Source organism: Lycorma delicatula, chromosome 2 (assembly GCF_047948215.1).
Source record: "Lycorma delicatula isolate Av1 chromosome 2, ASM4794821v1, whole genome shotgun sequence".
NCBI lineage: Eukaryota > Metazoa > Arthropoda > Insecta > Hemiptera > Fulgoridae > Lycorma > Lycorma delicatula.
In genome coordinates this window covers 70,541,699-70,569,422 of record NC_134456.1, presented here as the reverse complement: position 1 = coordinate 70,569,422, position 27,724 = coordinate 70,541,699, and the positions used below count along the sequence as shown (strand labels likewise).

The 27,724-nt window shown below is 28.2% G+C and overlaps 1 protein-coding gene across 8 annotated transcripts in view; it reads right to left on the bottom strand.

Moving 5' to 3' along the window:
• Positions 1 to 27,724, bottom strand: part of RhoGEF2 (Rho guanine nucleotide exchange factor 2) — a 1,010,441-nt gene that overhangs the window by 7,194 nt on the left and 975,523 nt on the right. For 6 of the 8 annotated variants that reach the window (XM_075355526.1, XM_075355527.1, XM_075355528.1 and 3 more), the window contains 6 exons: positions 26,871 to 27,058; positions 20,811 to 20,960; positions 18,044 to 18,217; positions 13,764 to 13,933; positions 8,792 to 8,903; positions 5,161 to 5,240 (listed from right to left, as the gene is read on the bottom strand). In XM_075355526.1, coding sequence (XP_075211641.1) covers positions 5,161 to 5,240; positions 8,792 to 8,903; positions 13,764 to 13,933; positions 18,044 to 18,217; positions 20,811 to 20,960; positions 26,871 to 27,058 — 874 coding nt within the window. The remainder of the gene's footprint in view (positions 1 to 5,160; positions 5,241 to 8,791; positions 8,904 to 13,763; positions 13,934 to 18,043; positions 18,218 to 20,810; positions 20,961 to 26,870; positions 27,059 to 27,724) is intronic. The other 2 variants (XM_075355529.1, XM_075355530.1) reach the window with 2 other exon arrangements.

The window sequence follows — 27,724 nt, the reverse complement described above, 5'->3', positions numbered from 1 at the left end:
TATTTATAAAAATATAAACATCAAATCCATGTTTCATCATTAAATTCATCACTTAATACACGAGCAAAAATTTAATTTTTATGATAAAATTAAAAATATTAATTATTTAAAATAAATTCATTAATTTTAATCTGAATGCTGAATAGATTTTTAAACGTACTTTTTATTTGATTAACTTTAAAAATTTTCTTTGTGGTACTTCATTATTAAATACACAGTATTAAATAAAATTCATTACAAATTCAATAATGTATTTTTTAAGGTTATAAGCACAAATTTTTTCAGGTAACTGTTATATACGTTTCATAATTTCAGAATTCAACTACACACACTATTTTTGCATCTTACAGATGCAAAAATGCATTAATTATTTGTAAGGTTTGGGATGTTGCAATAAATTAAAAATTACATTAACAACTGTAAAAAGTTCATAATTCATTAAAGCGCACCATTAAAACATTTTAAGCTGTTGAAAATTAAGTTTTTTTTTTTCATTATTAAGATGGATTCTAAGAACTGCAATGTTGTAACACATCATACATTATGTTTCTGAATATGGAATAATGTTTATTCTACACATTTAAATGATTTAGAGCTATAAAACACTTACATCTATAATTTTAACAATTTTTTTCATAAGGGGTGGTTATTAAGGGTTGAAACATTGCAATAAATCATGAATTATATTATAAAGAGTAAATGGATTTTAATTCATTATAAATGAACCATTAAAACATTTCAAACTGTTGAAAAATAGTAAAACATCATAAGTTACATTCCACACCATAAAAGAATGTTTATTCAACATATTTAAACATGATTTCAATCTATGAAACATTTAAATCTATTGTTTTTGAAATTTTTAACAAGGGGTAGTTTTCACCCCCAAAAAACAAAAAGCACACATCAGGAACATATAAATTTTGAAGCAGAGGGTTAGATAAGCTTCATGAAAATCAATGTTGTCTGAAAGAATTCTGAGGTAATACTCTATTTTTACAGTCAAACACTGGACTAATACAGCACAATGGTTCAATTGCATTTTCGTTTAAGGTTAAGATTGTTTTAGATAGTACAAAATACAATACTCATAATTTATTGTCAAGGGGAAAAAATACAGGAGATAAGAGGATTTGGAGACAGATAAGTCTCTCTTTCTTTATATTTGGAATTGGGTTTATAAAAAGTTATGAATTAAAAATGTCGCACAATGAAAAATAAGCCTGTCCATGAATAACGATATCTCAGTTAAAACAGCCATGTTTGATAGTTCAAACACAATTAAGACTATCAGGAAAATTAAAAAAAATCATAAAACTAAGAACTAATAAGACTACATTCTCAAAATTTATTGAAAAGAAATACCAAATAAAAAAAAACCAGTTCTTCAGTGGATCAAGCAATACTGAGTACTTTTTTAGCCTGTTAGCTTCCAGGAACCAGGGAATCACAGTCAGGTATTACTTCAGAGGATGAAATGTATGAGTGTAAGTGAAGTGTAGTCTTGTATAATCTCAGGTTGACCATTTCTGAGATGTGTGGTTAATTGAAACCCAACCACCAAAGAACACCAGTATTCATGATCTAGTATTCAAATCTGTATAAAAGCAACTGTCTTTACTAGCATTTGAGCGTTGGAACTCTCGATTTCAAAATCAGCTGATTTGTGAAGATGCATTCACCACTAAACCAGGTGGGTTTAAAACTGAATACCTAGAAATAAATAAGCTAATAAAATCAATATTAAGATAATGCAGTGAACCTAATGTATGCAATCTAAAAAAAATTCTGCTAGGTTTTATTTTTAATAGGTTTACTTTATTTTAAGGGTGTGTATGCATATTTTTTTGTATTTTGTTTTAAGAATCCTCAAGTAAAATCTCTAGTATTTGCTAATGACGGTGTAGATTCTACTAGTCACAGCTTACTTTTATATACACCTGCATTTCACCATTTTAGTACTGTAGTTAATAACAAAGATAAAAAAAAAATATTCTGATTATATTTTACTAGTGAACATCAACATTCAGAATCCATGTTTTATGTTCAAAAACAAGCTTAAAAAAAAGATTTTTTGATTACATGGTTGGTAATTTTATTGCACAAATGGTATTATATCAGAACAAAGAATAACACAAAAATTTACGAATGAGCTCAACAGCAGTTGATTAAATACCCAATTGAATAACAACTGCTTTTTTTAATAATGGTGTTAAATTGCCATTTTACAAGCATGAAATTCATGATTTAATATCTTAAGTTTATTGAATCAAGACATTACAGAGTATTAATGTAAGAATTATGTATTTATTATAATTATGTATTTAGTAAGAATTATTAATGTAAGAATAATGTAAGAATTTTATATATATGTATATAAATAATCCTAAAGTTCATTAAAATGTAAGCATGACATAAGAAAAAGGTATATGAGATGTTAGTATATGCTGTTTTGTTTTAAGTAAATCATTTCCACACTGGGAAAAACCAAATTCTGATTGATCCCAACACAAAGAATTAAATAACTTAAAAATATAAAGCTTGATTTTCTTAGAAATTAAAATAATTTTACAAATAAAAGTGGCCAGCAGTAAAATTGTACTCTATGTACCATTGCCATTGAAGGCAGTCAGCAATAAACAACATACACAACAGAATATCTTTTAATGGAACCATTAGATATAAAAAAGTAACTCAAAAGCAATAATAAAAGAAGCCCTTTTGAGATTATTATTTATTACACTGACAGACAAAAAAAAAGTTTTTTAATGTTTCTCTAAGTGTGATAACATTTCTTGAACTGCTTTTTTACATTACAGATTTATAAATACAATTTTCTCACTCTTAGTTTTAAATAAATTACACTTAAAAAAAAATTAAGGGGAAATAATATAGTTAAAATCTGTAAAATTTATTATTTTGCATGGCCATACCTGTGTTAAAATGATTTCGCTGATGCTTTTCTTTCATAAATAGCCTCACAGGCACATCCCGAATTAATGTCCAACAGTAATCAGCTAGTAAGTTAGTTTTTCATTTCCCTTATAGCGACTTTCCATCACCAAAATGTCTTGATGGAAACGTTCACACTGTTCATCACTTACACTTCCCAGGTTGTCCGGAAAAAATTTAGATGCGAGTGGAGGAAATGTATTTCCAAAGACATATTTTACATCACATAGCTCTATATGAAGTAAGAAATTGATTAACAATATCATGGTAATTGTCAGATTTTTGTTTGCTGAGAAAATTTTGCAAACGTCTTTAAATGTAGCCCAAGCTGCACTTTCTACAATATTTAACACTGAGTTAAATACATAATCTTTGACCAACTCTCTTATTTGAGCACCAGCAAGTATTTCTTCTTTAATTTTTCCTTCACTTACATTCGGAAATTTCTGCCTAATGTATAAAAATCCAGGACTATCCTCCTTCATTGCTTTTACAAAATTTTTCTTAGTCCTAGCTTGATATGGAGAGAGGGTAAAAATATTTTTCCCATTTGGAGTTAAGTTGTCTTGTTTTTTCCATTCTTTGGTAACAATGTTTATCCCTAGCTTGGCTGTCCCAATCGCAAAGAAACCACATGTACTCAGTACAGCCTTAACTGCATGCATAATAAAATAGCTATAACTTTTCAAATCACCACATACGTTCCAGCAATGTTTTTATAATTTATTTTTTCAAGAAAATCTTTCATCATATCGTATTTATCTTTCAAATTAATACAATAAGCGATTGGTATCGAAGGATATTTGTTACCGATGTGTAGTAGAACCACTTTTAAACTATACTTGGATGAATCTATGAAAAGGTGCCAGTACTCAGGTTATGAACTTGTACTACCTGCAACATAAGCTCATCAATATTTATGCGATAAACTAAATTATTTTCAACAATAAAGTACTGAGAAAGTTCTTTTTGTCGGCTTTGAAAGCCCAAAATTTTTGTATTTTTTTGAAATAAATTCAAACCTTGCAGTCTTGATCCTAACAGTTAAGCTTGATTTTTTGATAAATTTAAATCTCTACAAGTCATTTAATTCACCTCGTGATATAAAATGTGGCTTTTTGGAAGATAATTCAAAATCAAAATCACTGTTTTCTTCAGTACTGCCTGATTCTTCTTTGCTGCTTTCGAAACATACATTCACGGGTGGCTCAGGAACTAGATAATTTCACTGAGGTACATGCCTGATTGCAGATTGCAATGAAGAATATTTTACAGTATGCTTAGATTTTTTAGAATTCTGACACACCTGACAAACAAAAGTAACAATCTGTTACATGATCCTTTGGTTCATGTTAAACCACAGGTACACTGAACGGCAAAGCCTTCCATGTACCTTTCAGCCATCCTCTTAAAATACAGAACAATTAGTGTATACTATATGAGGAGCCCACATCTTATCCCAATCACTAATTTTACACTGAAGGTCCAAATGATATTGCTTTTTAACTAAAGGTGTAATGTTTTTTCTATTTGATTTTACAGTAAACTCACCACATACATAACTAAAGGCAACCACATCATTTACACAATTTTGAGGCATTATGACACTGCACTGTTAACAAACTTAAGACAGCAATAAGACTGAACAAAATTAACTCATTCCTAAATCCAGTGCTTAATACAAACAACACAGCTGTGTTTTCATCTACATGTTTTGACCTGTAAAGACATGATTAATATTGTCCATGAAGGTTCACTTTATTATGTCATAATATATGACTATGACATGATTTAATTCTTTGTCTAGTATTGTATATTTATAGCTTACAAATTATGTTACGTTAAACAATAAATATTCATTTTCAGCATCAAAAAACAGATTAAAATCTTATATTGCATGTTAGGAAACAAAAATTATGTTTATCAGTGTTATTATTCATTTCCTCATTGCTTTTGAGGCTTCATATCTAAAAACCACTATACCACTTCTGTCTGTGAAAACACTCATTTACAGGGTAGGTATGACAACTACCATATGTAAATAAAGTAGGTGGTTTCTTGTTCAGTTATTTAAAGAATCCCACTGATGCTGAATCTTAGCACATCTAGGAAATATTTTTGCATCTGTACAAATATTTTACCACAGTACTTAACAAAATGAATAAATAAATCAGAGAAGTCTAAATTTATTCTAAGTGCTATACCAACCTCTTGTGTAACAACACACTGTACAACTGGCAGATCAGGCACAGAAATCTCAACGCCTGTTGTATTTTCTACTTCTGCACCTACACGCAACAATGCAAAATATCACAAGCCATGCCTTTTGTTTTGCAAAATAAGAAAATAACTCTAAGTATAATAATATAAAATGTTTAACTGCTAAATTTCACTCATTTAAGGCAAAAACAGGAAAGACATAATGATGCATGCAGTATCACTTCACTTCATACAACAAAATTGGAAAAAAAACATTGCTACTGCATCAACAAAATAATTTTTCCTAGCTCGAAAATAAAATTAAAGCTACTTAATTTAGTTAAATAGCTAAGAGAAATTTGGAGTTAGCATGTTTTTTATTATTAAACATACATACAAGGTTAACCATACAAGGTTCAAAATAATAAACATTATATTCACTTTAAAAAGATTCAGTGAATGTGTTTTAATTAAATAAAACTTCAACAAAAACATATTTTATAAGACCAATGGCAAAGAACAAGTACAATACATGCGCGTGGATGCACGCACATGCATATGAATACAAAGATCTGAAGAATATATTATGTCAATGATAAAGCAGGCAGAAGACTACCACTGTCCAGTGCAGCATCATCTTATCTACATTTCTAATTACAATAAAAATAAATTTTATTTTACAGTTATATATAATTTTAAAACAGCTTACCAAATTCCAATTTGAGTTCCTCAAGCACTTTTGGCTATTCTGCCATCTTCAAGAGGATAATTATGACTAACATATATAAAACTATAATCTCACATAATTAAATGACAATCAATTGTATTATATATATATATATATACATAATACAATTGATTGTCATTTTGTTAAAATTCATCAAAGTTAAAGTTTTAAGTCTAAGTATGTCCGTATTGTAATAGTTTCTCAATTGTTATGCTCATAAATATATTATATATAATTTAATTATATAAGGTTATAGTTTTTATATATGTTAAGTCATAATTATTCTCTTGAAGATGGCAGAATAGCCAAAGCGCCAGAGGAAATAAAATTGGAATTTGGTAAGCTGTTTTAAAATTATATATAATAGTTATCATACCAAACGTTGCGATGTTCGATAAACTATATTTTACACACATTATAATTCTTTGCTTTTGGGATTGTTATTCTAGTTCCCGTATCATTACTATAAATCTTAGTTGAATGCAATATCTAATTATATATGTACTTTACAGAAACTAACAAATTTTTCTTAAAATATAAATTCTACATCATTCCAAGCATTAAACTATAATAACCAAATAATAATGGAATAAATACAGGAGGTAACCCAGATGCAAGTCAAGAAATACAAAAGCACAGTGTGAATAGAAATATATAGTTGGTTGTACAATTGTCCTAATTCATAAATTAATAATTCATATGCTGATAATAGATGCTTCTCTTTAAGTAAAAAATAAAATGAAATTATTTTGTTCTACAGATCACATAAGAAATGAATGAACATGCACAGAGACAATTGTGACTTCAGCAACGCACATGTCTAAAGCAAACATCACCTTGCTAAGAAACATTATTCATTATTTTTTTACAGTTAATATTTTCAAAGAAATGATATGAATGAGGTAAAAACACAATGCAGATATTACTCCAACCAAACATTAAAAATATAATTATAAGGGTCAGGATGTGTTTGATAAGAGATGTGTTTAGGTTAGCAGTTGTATCTGTTGTGTCATGTTAGCAACACTGTTTGATGGTGATAAGAGTCAGTAATGTGTCATCTTTTCATATTGGTTCTTTAAAAAATGTACTATAGTTGTTTATAACAATAGATATGTTAAGTTAACAAATTCAGTAAGTATTACTGATTAATTGAAGCTTTCAGAGATATTAATCTGCAATAAAGCATAAACAGAAAATAAAGGTAATAATAAAATTAATTTATTATAGAATAGAATAAAACCAAACAATTCTTTATTTTAATAACATAATGGTTTTTAAAATAAACCGTGGCAGAGTGGTAGCATCTCAGCCTTACATCCAGAGGTTCCAGGTTCGAATTCCGGTCAGGCATGGAATTTTTCAAACGATACAAAATTCCATTTTCATATTCCACGCAAGCTTATGTAGCAATATAAAAAAAGTCTACATTTCTTAATAACACTTAATTTTATAGAAATCGATGAAAATTAAAAATGCTTACATATACTAATAAAAGATACCAAATCTGTTTAAACTGAAATAAAAAATAGTTTTCATATAGAACTTTTCATGATCCAACATCAATTTGTTCAAACTAGCTAACTTTGGCTCACAAAATGTGTCTAAGAAGTCTGGTTTACTGAAAGATAAAAATGTGAACAGATAATGAAACTACAACTATTATGGGAACACAACTCATGAAATTATATAAAAGAATTTAGTACTACTGATATCACAAAGCCTCCAATGGGAACAAATATATTTATGAATATAATAACACTAAAGAAAAAAAAAGTCATTTTAATTAAATTAAGACACAATGTTTTCTTCTTTTAAAAATGTAAACATGAGTCAATTTCACTTTTCATCATCTACCAGCTTATATTCACTAATGTAAAAATACACCAACTTCTAATAAATTAAACAATGAAGAAATCAAAAACTTAACAAAAAGTAATAGCAATGTGTAAAACAATGCAGAAACAATAGTAATACTAAAGAAGATAATAAAAAGTAATAGAATAATCATATATCTTACCAAAAGAAAGAGAAAAAAAATTTGCATTATATACTTTATTGTAAAGGGTTGCTATTTGTTGAGTTGAAATGAAATCTATTGATGCAACATAATAAAGCATTACAGTGATTATCTGTCGTTTCATACAATGGCAAACTGTAAATCTCAAACTATTGCAATTAATGTTATTTTAAAATATATAAATCACCTAAGCTTAATGATACATGTAATGTACCACATTTATTATATAAATACTTTGTAGGATAGTTTCACCACCCGTCATTATATGTGTGCACTGTTACATGATTATTCACAAAAAAAAACATCATTATATACAAATACCATTTCCTGTAAATTAAATATACATTCTTATCAATTGTATTTTTCCTACAATATTCAACGTAACTGATTATAATTTGTTGATTATGATATAATACCTACTGAATTTATAACATACATTTTTATCTTATGTAATAACACAAATGTGCAATAAATGCAGTGAAACTACAACTGCTGAAAACAGCATTACTGAAAAATTTATAAGAAAATAAAATTTATGTATTTTGTTTTTTGAGCTAATTTATTTTATAATTATCAAATCTTTGCATATTTTTATGTACATTCAGTTAGTAGGTAACAAAGTAAGTTTAGCAAATATATTGACATTTAAAAAAAAAAATGTATGTAATGATTTGAATACATAAAAATCACATTGGGAAAACAAGTTGAAACAAAACTAAAACCAATCACATTATAGAGTAAAATCTGAAAGTTAACAAAAACACTTCTGATATATCTATAATATTTACATGCTAAAAAAAAGGAATAAATTAATAGGAAATAAAAAAAAATTAGAATTAATCATTAAAATCAAGATGCAGTGCATATAACCATTTTAAATAATATAGACTTACTGGGCTCTAACACATGATCCTGACGTTCATGCATAGCATGTATCTGTTCTCTTGACCTCTGAAGTTCCCTTCTTAACCGTTCACGTTCCTCATCACGTTCTGCCATAATATTCTAAAAAAAATTGGTTATCAGTCAATGGTATGGTAAACAACATGAATATGTACAAGAAGTTTATGTTTTCAATGAGTTTAATTCAATGCTAAAGTAAAGAATTAAAACTTAAAGCACAAACCTAAAGCAAAAGAATATAAACAACCTTAGCTGGTTTCAAACATAACTAAGATAATTTCAGAGAAAATCATCAAAACTGATTTCAAAAAATCTGTTTATTTTGTATGAAAAAAATTACCTGCATAAGTTAGTGTGGTCAAATATAAAAAAACAATGAAAATATTTATAAATAATTTTTATTTATATAAATAAATTATTTTATTTATAAATAAGGATTGTCCAGTTTCAGATAAAAATTAAAGACATTGGAATTAATTAAATCCTGGTTATCAAAGAACACAGGCACTCAGGTCCAATTAAAAATAATTACACATTTTTCTCAATTGTGCAAGGCCTTTACAGTACACAGAATGGCTTTAATAATGAAATAAAATCAATTAAAAGTTTATAAAACTATGATTTAACTAGACGTAATATTGCTGTTGTAGACCTATAGCATGGATAGGTATATAAATCCATCAATTTTGGGATACACTACTTGGCAACTGTTTCCACACAATTTTGAAGTAAGATCCATAAAAATGACTTTATTGTGACTGCTGCCACATATAATAAAACTTTCCAAAAATAAAGAGACATAAGACCAGATTTATGCAGCTAGGTGTATAATATTGGAGTCCATAACTAACTGTTAATGATTGTTTGACTGATTGAATGATTTCTAACTAACTGTTCAAGCTAACAAAGATACTACGTAACTATAAACAAAAATACTCATGTTTTTGAATATTTCAAATTTTACTTTTTTTACAAGTACTTGGGTTCCGGTCACAAGGTATTGTGCCAATATGAGTACCGTATACTCTTATGACTTGTCACAATTTGTGTAAACAAACTGAACAATTCTTCTCTCTAGCTGAATGGTGTAATATAAGGCAGTATAAATAAACTTTCAGAGGTTACTTTGAGATCTGGAACTGAACAACATTATGAAGTTGAAGAGGTCAAATAGAGTAAATATTTGTGGTCTTATTGCAGAGTATAATATAGTGGTCTTCCAACAACATCTAAAATGTTACTGAGAAATAATTTTCTAATTAGTTACCTTCATCCAGTATATTTGGTCCAGTTTATTACTTAATAAAAACAGAGAAAGTTGAGTAAATTGAATTAATATACATGTAATCAAATAATATAAGCTGAGATAATGCTTAAGTTTTATAGAACTATGACATTACCTCTGCATAGAAAAAATGCATTCTGTCAATACGAAGAAAACATCATAAACTTTAAAAATAAATTCTTGAGGTTTACCAATGGTGACACAAGCCCAACTTTTATAGATTAAATATTGTTTGTATCCTACAAAACACTGCAGATGATTTCTCACGACCTTAATGACATCACACAGTGACAGCACCGACTGTGCCATGACAAATGTAAAATGTAAATTTATTTAATTTCCACATTGCATTGTTACATTTGAATGGATTTTGTTTAAACAAAATGTATGTACTTATTATTATGTTCCCATTATTATTATTATGGATGTCTTTTTTATTTCAAAGTATTTCATATTTCCACTTTGATTACCATAATTGATTTGAGTGTTATTTTCTGCAATTCCTACCATTGTTACTCTACCATTCACGGTTGACACATTTTTGAGTACCTCCAGGCTCAATAATACTTTTAGCACGCCAGATCAACTATGAATGGTGGAGTAATAATGCTAGGAATGGCAGAAAATAACACTCAAATCAATGATGTCTATAGTCGTCTCCACATTTTGTAATATTTGCAAATATTTAAGAAAAGCGATTAAATTAGCATTCAATTAAACAATTAATTTAACTTTAACCTACTACATTTTGCATTTAATTAATTTTTTTCAACTAAATATTACATTAACAATTTTCTCTAATGCCTCAATGCTTAGAAGACTGTGGATGTTTATATAATCCATAACACCAAATTCTGTTAGAGTTATTAATGTTTAAAAAAAAAGAGCCAATAATCATAACCAAACTAGTGAGAGTGCAATATTCTAAAAATCACAAAAAGTAATAACTGATCAATATTGTGACATGAAGGTTAAAGATGCAAACCAACATGATCACAACTGTTCAGACAATTCATTGTGGTCTAAAGTTTATTTGCTAATTAAAACAATTCATTTTGCCGATTTCAACTGTAAGTAGTAAAAAAAAAAAGATAGGGCTAGGGAAGAATTCACCCAATCCAACTTCAATATTTCCTTGATTTTATGGTTATATAAAAGGAATAAAAGATGTGATAAAGAACTTGTTTTTTTTTCAGTCAATATGGCGATTTAACATAACTAGATAGATAACATAAATATACAGGATGTCCCATATAAAACGCAACCCATCAATCACTCATCCATGAAATTTCAAAAGTCAAGCTTACTCCCCTACTTGTTACTGAAATGGACTCGTCCAACATCTGAACATCGCGGCGACGCAGTAGAACACTACCGATAGTAACAACAATGCAATCATAACGTTCAGTGTATTGCTAGAGACAAAATGGTGTTTTCGCTAGATGAACGTGTTTTCATTGTTGAGTTGTACTTCAGTACGAAATCAGTGGTTGCAGTGCAAGATTTGTTTCGCCATAAGTACCCAGATAAATCAGCTCCTAACAAAACATCAGTATTAAGGTCAGTTGCAAAATTTAGAGAGACCGGTTCTGTTAATAACAAGAAACACAAAAGATCTGCGTCAGTGTTGAATACAGATACAGTCACTGAAATCAAAGACCGATTACTCGCCTCGCCAAATAAATCGATCAGACGTTTGTCTGCTGAAATTAATTTGTCTAAATCAACTGTTCATCGGACAACCAAACAATTACAATTACGACCTTATCGCATTCAAATGGTTCATCGACTTCTTGAACCCGACAAAGAAAAACGGCTACAATATTGTCAATGGTTCAGTCGATTTCTGCGTGAGGGAATTAATGTTATGGATTCGTTATTTTTCACAGATGAAGCACGGTTTCATTTGGATGACTACGTAAACAGCCAAAACAGTAGAATTTGGAGTGCTGAAAATCCCCACATTTATCACCAAAAACAATTACACCCGCAGAAGTTGAGCGTGTGGTGCGCGATATCGTGGAAGAAAATAATCGGTCCTTTTTTTTCCGAGTACACCATTAATGCAGAACGATATCAGGATATTTTATTTCAGTTCATCGCACTCTTGGAAGAGGAAGACAGACACTGCTGGCTACAACATGACGGTGCGACATCGCACTACTCAGGTTCAACTTTTGATTTCGTTGAGGAATTCTTTCGTAATCGTGTTATCGGTCGAGGCTTGTGGCCACCAAGATCTCCAGATTTGACTGCGGCAAATTTTTTTCTATGGGGTTACCGCAAAGAAAAAGCCTGCAGCAACAAACCACGAACACTTGAAAGGCAATATTGAACAAGCTGTATTAAATATCCAGCCACAAACTTTGAAAAAAGTTGCAAGAAACGCTGTAAAAAGAATTGAAGCTTGTATTCAAGAAGATGGTGGCCACTTCCAACATTTACTCTAAATGTAAGGTAATGGATGGTAATAATAAAAATTACATTTACATTTACACATGCCTTTTTATTATTTCAATACCTACCAATATAAGGTTGGGTTGCGTTTTATATGGGACTCCCTGTATGTTAAAGAGTTAAGGTCAAATGAAATAGAATGCATCATTAGTTGGATCACCATACTTGATAAATTATACCAGATCTATTGAAATATAATTATTTAATTAAACTAACTACTACTAATCAGTGTAAAAATCACTTTTCCCTTGTCAATTTTCCTTTATACGATTTCAGTACATCTTAAACAAATTTAAAAAAACATTAAAATAAAGTAATTTTGTATACTTTACAGATAATTTATATATTTTTTTTGAAATTCAGCTGGTCATAATTTAAGATATTGGTATATTCATAAAACACACAAATATTTATTTTACTGAAATTTGTCTTTTTAAGATTCATATTATTCCTCTGTACAGTTAAATTATTTTAAATTCTATTAAATAAGCCAACTAACTAGTACAGAATATAGAGATAAGATATACCTTAATTTTTCACCAAAGTACTTTTTATTTAACAGAATTTAAATATATATATATATATATATTTGTTGCTAATAGTGAACTAACAAAGTGTTTTCATATGGTTTTATATATAAGTTGCCACACAAAACATATATTTGAACTATACATTTTTTAGGGAAAAATAATACATAAAATTATCCAAATAGAAATTAAACAAGCATTTATTAAATATCCATTAACAATAATCAGCAAATTCCACTTATTTTTTTTTTTTATAGAAAGGCACAAAAACCTTCTTGGCACAAGTTGGTAATGAAAATTACGAAAAGCAGCTTGAACTTGTTTCAGTTTAAAGGAGTCAACAGTTTAAATAGAATTCGAGATTTCACTCAATTACTTAATTAAGACTTTCAAAATATAAGTTCAGAATAAGTGCTCTTCTAATGCAATAGCAAATAGTATTATTTTTGAAATGTGGAAACTATTAGAACAGTAATAAATTTTAAAGATCATAACAGATACCAGTAGATTTTTTTACTAGCAGTGTTAACAGTAAATGCATTAATGAAAACTGCCTAACTAGTGAACTGATGTAATTCCTCAATTTCCACTTACTTAAATAAGTTGAAATCTACCTAACTTAAACAATCAAAAAATTGATTTTATTTGCAGGTAAATTTCTTAAGTAAAAAATTAAAAAAAAAAAATACGCACCAGAAGCTGTGTGAGTTGGGTATTAAGTGCAGAAGCTATAGTCTGCAAACGATGTGGAGAAATTCCTGGCATACGATTACACCTAGCAACAGGGTCAGTTGCACCTGCACTGACAGCTTCCTCTTCAGTAACCCTGAGTGCTTCATTAACAACTGCAGACAGCTGATTTGCTTTAAATAAAAAGAAATCAATTAATCAAGACAGATGAAGACCGTAGCAGTCAATAAATGAACATGACAAATAATTAGAATTTTTTAAAGTATGTTTTATACAATAATCAAGCGCTCTCTTAATTCTTGTTTCAGTAAAAATAATTAACTCAGTTCATAGCTGATTTTTTTAAGTTAGCATTCTGGAAGTATGAAACATATCTGAGCTAAGTGTTTGTTTTATTAGTACATGTGTGTACAATTTTAAAATGACATTGTAGCTCTAAAATCCTGTTAAATACAAAGTTATTCTGTAATAGACTAAAAAAAGGTGAATAATTCCAGGCAGAAATTTAAACAAATCACATCTGTTTATGGTGAATCTATGAATTAGTAAAATATTTATAATCGGTATCATGACTAAATTGACTAACTGGTGTCATGTATCTTATTTAATTTATTTGTAAAAATTCTCAAAAACTTTTCAATCAAAGACATTGAAACATTGAATTGTGCTACAGACATCAGGCAAAAACTGTGATTCTTTATATTTAATCAAGATTCTTTTATAGGATTTTAAATTAAACGTTTTCAATGTTACTGTGGAGGGGAGACAATAAAAAAATTCCAAGATAAAGCATGATTAAAAATATTACATTAACAGCATGAAAAAGTGTGACAAATGTTGGGCACTTTTAGTCAACTTATAGACTTCAAACTTTATATCAGACTAGTTCATACCTTACCTTTGGATACACAGAGAAATTTTCTAAATTCCCCCAAACCTCCTGTTTGGACAAAGTGTAAATTCTTTCTTTTGTGCTGTACACTACATTATATTGTATTTGCACAATACAAATAAAATCCAACCAATTTTTTCATTACTGACTGATTTACCACTGAAGTTCTAACACTAACATTTATGTTTTGTTATTAAATTTAAATCACTGCTTACAGTTACTAGTAAAAAAACTTTAGGATCACATAAGACACAAAATAAATTGTATTTAATATTTAGTAATATTAAAGTAAAACTGCTACTTCAGAGTCAATTGCTTTGGAAATAGATGATATCTTAATCCTGATCAAAAACACCATTAATAAAAAATTAACATTAAATACTCAGTTTTGATAAGTTATTTCATCTTGGTGATAGCCAATATTCATTCATTAAATTATTTTTATATTATATATTTTTGACAATATAAACATTAAACAAGTACTAACAAAATATTCTCAGTAGTAATCTAAGGGTCAAATTTCATAATCCTGGATACTAAATCCCATACAGCTACTTAAGTAATTCTTCAGTAACGTGCATATCAATAATAATTATTTAAATCACACAACTAAATTTAAATGTAGAAAATAAATTGTATTTGACTCCTAAAAATTTTTACCCTATTTCTATTTTTATTAAACCCAACATACCAGCTAAATTTTTTTCTTTAACATCTCCCCCCTGGGGGGCCCCAGGGGGCATGATAACACTAAACGGGGAATGCGAGCATATCAAAAAGAAAATATTATTAAAAAAATTTATTAATTTAAAAGGAAAGCAAAACAAAATACATTCAGATATAATAAATAAAAAACAAGAGTTGTATTTTAAGTTTTAAATTCAACCATTTAAATAGTTTATTAATTCTGTACGCACAAGTAAGGTACTATGAAGATTGCCTTTCTCTTAACACAGTGCTCTGCTTTGAATTGGCTGGAATTTATCGACTTCATAAATTAATATTTATAAAAGTTTATATCACGTTTATAACAATTATATCAGTGTAAATACACATTTACACTGATATAATATACTTATAAATACTAAATTAAAAAAAAAATTAATAATTATTAGTGACTCCCTTGGGCCTGACTTGCAAAGTTTTTCAAAGAAAGATTTAATATTAGAAATAGACATTCTGAGTTCTTTTTCTATATTTAGCTGAGATCTATATTTTGTCTTCAAAGCAGCCACTGTAGAAAATCTGGTTTTGCAAAGGTAGGATGTTGAAAATGGTAATAGTATACGAAATTCTGTTATTTTCAGTGCAGAAAAATCATCATTCACCCCTCCCCAAAATTCAAAGAGTGATTTATTACTAAATTGTCTTTTGATTTCATCACTTGCCATAGTCTGTAAAGCTTTCTTCTTTGGCAGGTGACAGCCCTTTGGGAGTATTCTGAAATGGATCCCTAACCTACTTGTAACTTGCTACCAAGTTGTCATCAGCAAGAAAATACTTTTTAAAATTCTTTGCCAGCATGGCTAAATGATTTTCAAAGGTTACAAAAACAACTATAACATGTTGTTCTTCAGCCTTGTAAGTTTTAAAACATTCATCCACATTTACAAACATTTCTAGGTTTTTGCTTTAAATTTCTGCTCCACAATTCCAGTTTTCTACAAAAAGCATTAATTTTATCACTTGTATCCAAGTTGAAGATTCAAGGTATTTAATTTCTCGAATATGTCGACCAAGTAGCTTAATTCCATCACAAATAAACCATCTTGAAACTTCTTGGCTTCTGGTCTGTCATCCTGTTCTACAAAAATGGCGATTTCATCTCAATTCATAAACATGTTCCAAAACCTTCTCACATGATAACCATCTTGTATCGCAATAAAATAGTAATGCTGAATGTAATGCACCCACGTCTTTTTACAAAGTGCAGAAAAGATTCTTGATTTTAGGAGTCTCATTTTTATATAATTTACTACAGTTACAACTGTCATTAGCACCAGAGCTTCTCTGTGGATCATGGAATGTGTCCAGACACACTGTGGAGATTTTTTTCATAAGTGCTTGTATACTTTGGAATCTTCCAGGCATTGAACGAGCACCATATATACATATTCCGATGCAATTTTTACAATCTATGTTTGCCTTGTTTATAAAATTAAGATAGCAAATAATGTAAGCATTGTTGTTTTGAGTCCTACTGGTTTGCAGAAAAGTAGTTCTACTGCTGACATACCATCACAAAATTGAACATAGGAAATGAAATGAGCATTTTTATTGCTAACTGTTGCCTCATCAAGCTGAATTGAAAACAATTTGTCACGCAACTTCCCGAAAAGCTGATGCTGTATATTTTCAGCTGTATCACCAATTTGACAAGCAACAGTATCATTTAATACAGATATGGACTGCAATTGTTTGGCAAAATTATTTCCAAACATAATTTCTACAACCTCAGTTGTAGCTGGCAAGATAAACTCTTCACCAATGGAGTGAGGCTTTTTATATCTGGCTATTTTATGTGAAATTTTGTAAGAGGCAAGTGAAGCTTTTTCATTCACAAAATTTATTTAAAAATGCTTGCTTTTCAAAATGTTGTTTAAGTTTATTACGTTTTTCATGATGTCTGCTGCTAAAATTTTTGATCAAATGACAAACAGGGGCCTTTTTCTTCTTTATTTACTTCACTACTGGCAAAATTTAAGTATTCTTTAGAATATTTTCTTGATTTTATTTTCTCAACAAGTGCAGCATTTATATACATTTGCGCAGACAAATTGGAGAATGTCCAATAATATGGCATCAATTCTGGTTTTGTCAATGGAGCGGATTGATGTTGGCAAATATCAATAAATTTACTTATTTTTGGTAATTTGTAAGGTTTGTAATTAAGGTTGTAGTGTAGCTTTAGCATCTAAACACTCAAAATATATTATTGTAGTAAACATTGTTACTGTACAAGAGGAGGGCGCGATGAAAATTATGATTGAAAATCGGGTCGCAAATATGAATGGTTGATAAACACTGATCTATATCATCCTTGTACTTATGTCTAATTGAACATTAGATCCTTGCCTAATTTTACCTATAAATGAGAAATATAAACTTTTCCCCTTTAAGCTTAAGAATTCCCCTAAAACAAAGGTTCTTTAAAATTAATGAAATGCAATGATTTTTCTTCATGATATCAAATACCTTAAAAGAAAACACACCAGGAATTTACGACATGGCATATTATGTATTTCCAGATTACATGGTGTTGACTTCTGGAAACTTTTGAAATTTACAAATTGTTTATTTAATATTTTTGCATTATGTTATACTATATCCGCAGTTGTAAACATATGCTAGTTACATAATAGACAAAGACATACATAAAAGTCATATTTACCTTGATTAACAGCTGCCAAAACAAGTTCAGAAGCTTCCTTATCAGTTGCTGGTTCACCGGCTAGTTCTGCTATAGTTTCAAATTCTTCTCTTGGTATATGGAGAATATCAGCAACTAACTGTTGTTTTTCAACTAATGCTTGCCTTATCGCTTCATCTTTCCTTCTTAGTTTTTCTGTTTTAAATAAATAAAAATTACTTACTACACAATATTTTAAATACAAATAATAGCGATAATCCATATAAATAACTCTTAACAGCTCAGATCGTGTTAGTGAGGGTAGCACTAACACTATCCCTGCATTAAATAAATATTTCTGTAATGAATATATAAAAACAATATAAATATCCATTAGCAGGGCAGTATTTAACAGCCTTGCAAACTAGATACTACAGGAAAAAGTAAATAACTATTATTTTAGTGCAGTACTGATACAATGCTGTTTTCTAATTCCCATTAAAAAAACCTGAACATTCTAAAATAAACAAATTTACATTTCTTAAAGTCAGTATATAACTTTTATTTCTAATTTCTAAGAACAAATTTTTTCAGTGTTGCTTATTACTTTAAATTGTTGGTTAACATTTAACTATTATAAATTTTTGTTTCAATGCTAAAAAAAAGAAAAACTTCCATAACTTATTCACATTAAAATGAAGGCTTCTTTTCAATTCTTTATACATCCACTTTCAATAAATCACCTTTTCATTGGTATATATTTATTTACTGTAAAGAATTTGAAATGTCATCCACAAGCCACAAGTAGCATTATTTACTACACTGAAAGTGATCAAATAGTATTTACCAGAAGATTGATGTGGGAAGTGTTATTATAATAACAGGTGTTGGAATAGTTTTGCCTCATAAATATTAAATATACGGTTTCAAGTTGAGTAGTAAAATAGTACAATTCACATATAATCATATATTCAATCCCTACTGTCAACTAATCTTAAATCGAAAATCATATAAAAACTTATATATTGAAAGGAAAACAAAGGAGCATTAACTGAAATTATACATAAACAAAATGTACAAAGCTAAGGAATTAAAATACAGACAACAGTTTTTTCAATGATAAACAGTATTTATGATGCATATTTCAGTATACTTCAAAAAAAGATAACTACTTTATTTCTACACAATACAAAGAAAAAAAAGCAACACAACTACAAAACATATTAGTCTACATAATAGCCAAAGGAATTATCTATACATACACAATTCTGATCAATCCTTAAGGTGGTCTAAATGACTGGTTTATTAAAATCATTTATTTAGGAGAAAGTAAACTTACGTGCTTAATGAAATCATATTTCATCAACACTTCAGATTGCAAAATGGATGAGAATTATTTTAAGAAATAAAATATTTCTTTTTACTCTTATAAAATTAATGCATGATCAAAAAACAATATAAATTATACACAATCATATAATTAGAGAGTTGTTTTAAATATGCCCATTTAATAAAAAAACCTACCCCTAATTTACATACTTCTTAATGTTTCAAAATTCTTATGATTACTTCAACACTAATTTTTTTTAATAGCTGAAATGACAACCTAAAATTTGAAAGTGCAGCTGAAACCACATTAAATAAATACTGGAAATTATAAAGTTAATGCTAGGAGCAGTTTTTCTGGATGTAGTTGATTTGTTATTAAGAATAAACCGTACATAATAACAGTCACATATTGACAACTAAAGTTCATAAGCATTGCAGTTCACTATTTGAAATTTAAAAAAAAGTTCTATCTTCCAATGTAAGATGATGACTATATGGCCACCTCTAGGTCAATTGTAAGTGCTTTATAAGGTACAGTAAGAAATCTCTAATGTTTCTCCTTTCAGGTTATTAGGTAGTTAATAGATGGAACAAGACCAATGTTTTTTTATTTCATCCTATAGATTGCTTCCTGTTCTCTCGATATTATCTTGAAAGAATTTTATCTCTTGAAGATTTAATAACTGAATCATTTAATATTTATTGAAACACAAAGTTTTGAAAGAATTAAGCCACCACTGTCCCCACCCAAACAATTAGATCACGTAACATTTATAAAATGACTTAAAAGTTTAAAAAAAAGAAAGATAAAACTTAATTTGATTTCAGTTTTTCTGTAAAATTCTAATAACAAACTAAACTATGAAATTAAAATTACTTCTGTGACAAAAATATGTTATTTCTAAAACAATAACTACCTAGTCTTACATTTCTATAGTATTTTTTTCTAATATAATCCTTTAAAAAGAGGTTTCCCAAAAGTGATTAAATATTCCCCAGTGATTCAAAGTTTATTTTTAAAGTTGTCCATTTTTGTTATTATTGTTACAGTTTTTCAAATTAAAATTTTTATAGGCAAGTTTTTTATTTGCTACATACATGAGACGCAATCAACAAGATTTTTATACAAACCAAGATATGTAACTTGCAATAATTAAGATTAGAGTTATGTAACTGTCATTTATTTTTAAAAAAATGTATGGTAGTGTTTAACCCCAAAAAAAAAAAAATAGAAATTTTGAAAGATTGCATGCTCATTTATTAAATCATTAATAACTGAAAAAAATTGCATAAATTAACACTGAAAATACATAGATAACATTTTGTACTTTTAAGATTACATTGAACTTATACAATTATGAGATTTTTTTAATTAGTGAAATAAGCAATCAGGCAATCCTTGTTATGTGATCAGTTAAATGTTAGTAATTGTGTACACAAGTTTTTTTTTTATTTTTTTTTTTAGTATGTAGCATGTTACCTAGCGGTGTGAGAACAGGCTCAGCGGTGAGTACTGGGCGTTGTGAGACTAGTACTTCTGACGGCTGGATCAGTGGATTCTCAGCTGTAGTCAACCTCAATGGCTCTGCTGCTTTCCTGCCCAGGCAAGGGCTGGGGCTCAGACCTTCACCTGTGTACCACCACCATAACCCTCACCATACATTTAAATGTAATGTCATTTTTATTTAAATCTAATAGCAGATATTTCCAGAATACATTAAAATTATTCATAACTAAAAAAAATTATACCTCTAAGGTGAACTAATATAATTTTTCAACTTTACTGCTTACTTTTTAAAAGTTAAGATTCTTGTTACGATACTGAGTACAATACAAGAACTTTAATTACTTTCAGAAAATTATAAATTCACTCAATGAATTGTGAAATAGCTAATTATTATAATCTTCAATAAAAAAAAAGTATGGATTTTCCAAGTTTAAACCCACAGAGCTCATTGCACCAAGAAACAGAAAAGGAAAATGTGAAAACAAATTTTAAATAACTTAAAGCACTCAGGGCAGTATAGTTGTTTATTTCATTATACTTAATACAATATACAAACGCTGTATTATAATATATTTTAGGTGTAGCTGCATTACTTTAATATTTATTTTTCTAAATACATTAATTTTTTGAAAGAAAAAGATTTATTCCATTAAATTAAAGTAAATAAAAAAATTAAAGTAGTATTAAATTAGGTAAAATTGGGCAGTTAATGAAGCAATAAAAGGTGCTTTGCACTTTAATGTCAACTCTTCATTTATTTGTTCTCAACTCGGAAGGAATTTTTAGCATACATCTTGTTAAATAATGATTTTAGAGCAATGAGAAACATCTCATGAAAAAATCTAGTAATAACATACTTATAATGGTGCTAGTGAACCCATCAAAACTTTTCAAAAGGAACATTAAATGCTGCTATTGTGCAGCCAGCACAATAAGGAAGTGGCCACAAAGTCCACAATCACAGAAGATACAATGATGGGTAATTAGGAGCAATCAATAACTTTTAATTAGATGATGACAATTTAATAATTTTTGTTCCAGTAACGAGGACATTTGTCATTTACTTATCGAATCAATAAAGAAATCTACAGCCATATAGTAATAATATAGAGACTATAGGCATAAACTTAGTATCTGGGTGATAATGCAAAAGCATTTTCACCATCGAAAAAAAAAATCTTAGTATGAAATATAGCATTTTGAAATTCATTAACATCAAAATTTAAGATTATTTCCTTCTACCAACAAACTGCACCATACAAAAAAATTAAAACAAACACCCACAATTATTTTGTATTGAATATCCACGTAATATAAAAAAAAAAAAAAAAAAATGAAAAAATTTTTTTTTTAAAATGCCAAGATTAAACAGATATAAAAAATTGTTTTTGCTGGTTTTTAAGGTTTGCATTATTTTGTTTTGTTTCCCCTGAACTAAATTCTGATCTAAGCATTCAAAACATTTAAATTGTTACTTTTTTATCTATCTTGAATTTTCAAATGGAAATATGAAGTTTTCCTCCAACTTAAAATTAACGTACTTTTTTTGTGAAGTAATGAAAAGTTTTTTTAAGTTTTTTGTTATAATGTTTACTTTCAAATGGGTTTTAAAGGATATATGAGATGAGTATTATTTTAATGCTATACATTAAATATATTTCTTGTTCAAGAGAAATTAAAAATTTTTGTGAACAAAGCAGAGCGAAAAAAATAAATTAAAAAAAAACTCTTAAAAATGAAAAAATGTTACCTATATCTTTTTAAGTACACATATTGTATTTATTGCAACTATTGACATAATCTTTGTTAAATATACTGCTTATTATTAAAACTTAATGAAAGTAATAAAAAAGATAATGGGTGTTTGTTTACATCTGATACTTTTCACATTACATTTACAAATTTTAAGATAAAGAGATATGCTACAATTTAATTAGCAGTACTACTAATTAGTTACACACATTAAATAAAATAAGAAAAAAATGGATTAATAATATATAAATTTTATGAACTAAAAAAAATTAACAAGCATGAAATATAGGTGCAGTATTTAACATTACTCATTTTAAAAGTAGGATAATACATTTATTATGCAAAACAATAAATACAATACAACATGTTTAAGGAATTCAGTGTCTTTAATTCACTAAACAGGACTTGCATCTTGAATATTTTTGTAGATGTCTTCCATGGCAATCAAGGTATTGCTGCCATCTCCCAAGTATATTTGCCAGACTCAACATAAAATGTGCTGTGTAACATTACAATTGTCTGACAGAGTGCATTTTTAAGGCTGTTAATGTCAGAGGTATAAGTGAAAATTTCTGCCTTCAAATACCTCCATTAAAAAAAATGTTTACTGCAGAGAAGGTTAGTGAATGGAAGGGCCACTAAAAGTTACTAAATCAAGAGAGAAGTAGCCTGGGCAATGTAGTACTTATTGTGTCCATTAACAGTCGTGCTGTATGGGCTACACCCCATCCTGCCGAAACCACATTCTTGCCGCTTCTCAACTCAGGAAAGGAAAATGTTTAAAATATGTGGGTTTAAAAGCTGCTGTCATAGAAAATCTGCCATCACCCTTGAAGAAGTTGGGGCCCAATAATTCCCTCGGCTGAAATGCCACATCACTAAAAATCTTAAAACTGGGAAGTAATCGCTTGTAGTATTAGTGAGGATTGTAATAATATCAGCAGTTTTGTTTATTTATAGAACCATTACTCATGATGCGGCACCTTTAAATGTCACTATGCACGATATAGGTGCACTAGCCATCCGCAACAAGTATGCAGTGGTTAATTCCTGGATGATTTATTTGGTTGAAAATGCAATCATAGTGCAAAATATGTTGCACACTTCTGTTCAACAAATTTTAGTGCTGAGGATACAATTACACTGAACTATGTAGACTCCTTTTCAAGACTGTGTCCTTACATGCTCAGTTTTTCTTGTGTCTGTATGGCCAGGCACAATCTCATGCCACTGATGCACCTGTTGACCAATTATTTTTTTGAAGATGCAGCATCACCACTGCTAACCATCATCAATGACAAAACACTTAATGCATGGATATGATAGACTTCCTTATCAAAACTAGGTAGGCAGACGCTGCTACATGCAGCAGCAGCTAACATTTCCATTACAAATGATTGTATGGAAATACAATTTTCCATTAATATTAGAATTAATATTAATATCATACACAAGATATGTATAAGTAAAAATGGTATTATCCTTGCCTGTGATTGTATCCCAAACCAAACTAAGAGTGTATAGTTCTGTATGGAGCATCGTCAGCTAAAAAATAATTTAATATGTTTTTTCCAGGGAACAAACACTACAGATAACATTTTGACTCTCTACATTTTATTAATTATGATGAAGTACAAAAGATTTAAAAAGTTCTTTGACAAATGGCTTATGTAAACAAATTTTTAATAAAAAAAAAGAACAACAAAAATAGAGTATTAAAAAAGTCCAGTTTTTTACAATCTATGGAGCTTTTTGTCAAAGACATTTAGCTCCACATTTAAGCCAAGTGTCAACATCCAATAGTTAAATTTTTTTCCCAAAGATAGTTTACATTTTTCTTACAGTACCAACGTATAAATCAATACTCAACAAGATATACATAAAAAAATATATGTTTTTTTTTTTTTTTGCTAAAAATTAAATGTCAAATGAAGTCCAATTACAACTGTAATATATCAAAGTGTTGTTGGATTTGCACAACTAAAGATAGTAATAAAAATGTTCAGGTTGGAATTTAAAGAAGAAAATGAAAATTTCCTAATTATAAAGAAAAATATACTTCTAAAATGTACTAAAAATATAAAATAACATTTTTTCAATTCTGTTTTAAGCTTAGAATTTTTTTTACAGTCAGAGCTAAAAATTTTAAGTAGGGTTGGTAAACTGTTGAAAGTATTTTTTTAAAGTAGTACTGATTTCAAAAGGCCAAAATATAAAAAAATTGAAATAAAGTAAAATAGAAGTAAAAATTTTTACTTCTAAAGGGAGGGAGTTTTTTGTGATGTGAATTTTATTTTACAAGTTTTAATTCAATTTTTATTTAAAACTGTATAAACTTACCAAAAGAAAAAAGAAAATTTTTGCAGTAAAAACATAGCTGATAAACCAGTCTTTATAAAAACAAGAAAAGTAGTAAGTACAAAGAAATGATATAAAGAAACTGCTAAATGGGCTTAAGCTATGTTTTTTAGAACATAGTATATTATAATTTTAATCAAAGTGTACCAACTAACTTTGTTAAATTTTTGCATGAAAATATTGTAAAGAAGCCAAACTATTTTTTTTTATTATGCTTTAATAAACCAATATTAAGAAACTTTGAACAAAAAAGATTTTTTTTAAACATTTTCAACCATTTATGCAAAAAATCTAATTTTTTGATGTTGGTTAAAAAACAAAGTTGATTCAAAGAATGGATGTAGAGAATAATTTTCATACACACTTCCAAAAATTCACTGTAAATCAATCAATGTAAGAACATCTCAGTGTTGCTCACCTGGTTTACCTCATTCTGAACAAATAGATAGCATCTATTAACACAATTTTATATAATTTAGCATTTCTTGCTGCGGTGAACTACAGTCCTTATAGATGGGCTTAACTTACAATTAAATCTTTTGAAAAAATTTTCTAATATGAAAATATCTTTTTTGAATATTCCTTTTTGAAAACATCAAATAATTAAGAGGAAATTAATTTAAAAAATTGTTTAGTATTAACATGATTTATAAGGGCAATCCATATAACATTATTACACTTTAAATAGTTGACTGAATCGCCATTATTTGCTTACATTAATTACAGCTAAATTTAAATTCATATTACAAATACATACATTAAAAACATTAGAATGGAATGTTTAATACAATCATTATAAATTTACATTCATTTATTACAAGATGAATTATAGTTAATTTAAAATAATCAATTAGTAATATTTCTTTTAGTTTTTTTTATGTTCACCTGAAACATAATATTTAACATTTTGTACTGTCAATAGATTGAAACAGGATTTTAAAACAATTAAGGAACACTAAAAGTATTGAAAATAATTAAAAGTAATTAACTGAACCATCCTAAGGAAATTATTCCTGAACTAATATTCTCCTAAACTTAATTATAAACACACTTTTTTAAATTATTTAATCAGAGTTTTGAATGTTTTATCACTAAAAGTTATGGATGTTAGATTATAAACAAAAAGCAATGGATGCGTAAAAAAACATAATAATCAATCATAATTTACATTAATACCATGAAAAAACAGCTTGTACATTAATACTTTTTCAGAAATAATAAGTTAACCTTCAATTAATCTCTAAGTTGGTAATTATGTAATGTATAATTCCAATTATTTTATCTTATATTTTACATAACTCTGTGTTTAATGCACAAATTAATCTTAAGTTAAGTTTGTAATAAAAATACTGTAACCAAATGTAAATTTGTCCTAAACTGAATGAAATGAACTCAAGTTTTTTCTCATCTAAATACAGAGAAACAGAAAAAAATCATTAAAAAAGTGAATTTTAATACTACTTCAAGAGCAAAATTTCCTAAAGATTGTTAAAAACTCATTTATAAATTTTAATAAGAACTATTAAATAATATTAATTCAAAATTATGAAAACCTAATCTCTAATACTATTTATGTACATAATACAGAGTATGAATAAAAATAATTTAAATGTTTAGTAGGCTACGTAAAATCATAAAGCATGATAGCAAGAAATACAGTAATATCTCTACAAAATTACCGTTACAAGTAAAAAAAATTAGTAAAAGAATTACAAGAGTGATAATTAAAACTCCTGAAACGAAATGAAATATTTTGTGCCAAGTCAATTTTTAAAAGTACGTAAATTTATACATATTAAGCATGCATTCTTTTTTTAAAGAAATTGCAGAATTTAATATGTAATTCATGCAGTAACAGCTGCAATGAAATATTAATCAAGTGTATCTGTGCAAAAAATATTCAATAATAAATTAATCACTCACCCAACTTTTTGGTGACGGGCTCAGGTGTATCTGGCAGAGCACTGGATGGAGAAGGTGACGCTTGGGGTGTTGATTCACCAGATGGTAACGGTGTAGTATCGCTATTTGGACTAGGTGAGTCATTTTCAGGCCCATTAGTCGTTCGAGGAGGCGACAGCAATTCGTTAGGATTTGCTGATTCTTCCGAACTGAATTAAAACATATATAAATAAATAAGTGTATAATATGACGGGTGAAAATTAAAACACATCTAGGCTTCACAAATTTATGTGTTGAGCAAAAGCAAGCAAGCAAAAAGTAAATTATCAGGCAGCGCCAAAAAAATTATTATGGACTATACCTTTACATTCCTACAGGTAAATGAAAAATTATTAAAAATTAGTTAATTGGAAATAATCTTATTATATTTTGATCATTTAAATGTACACTGCATTAAATGAATTATGAAAATAAAGTGAAACAAGCAGTGCATTCATAAATCAATGAAACTGTGTATATAAAAAGAAATAAATAAGACTATAAAATCATAATTAAGGTGTAAAATAGAAAATTGGTACTGACAAAAATAACATTTACTTTTCATCTATGGTACAAATAGTTGTAGAAAATTTTTGCAAAATCTCATTTTTTGTCATAATCTGTAGTTTACAGAATATCCTATGAATTTTTTGGTCTAAGGCCAAAGTAATTTTGATTTTACAAAATTATTTTGTAAAAAAATTTTACTACTGAGAAATAGTGATTCAAAGTTATTTAACTTAAAACACTGTAAAACTTACTTTTAAAATTAATGAGAACAGGTCTAACTGTATAAATTACCTTGACAGAATGTAGAAAACTACATAGTTAATAGG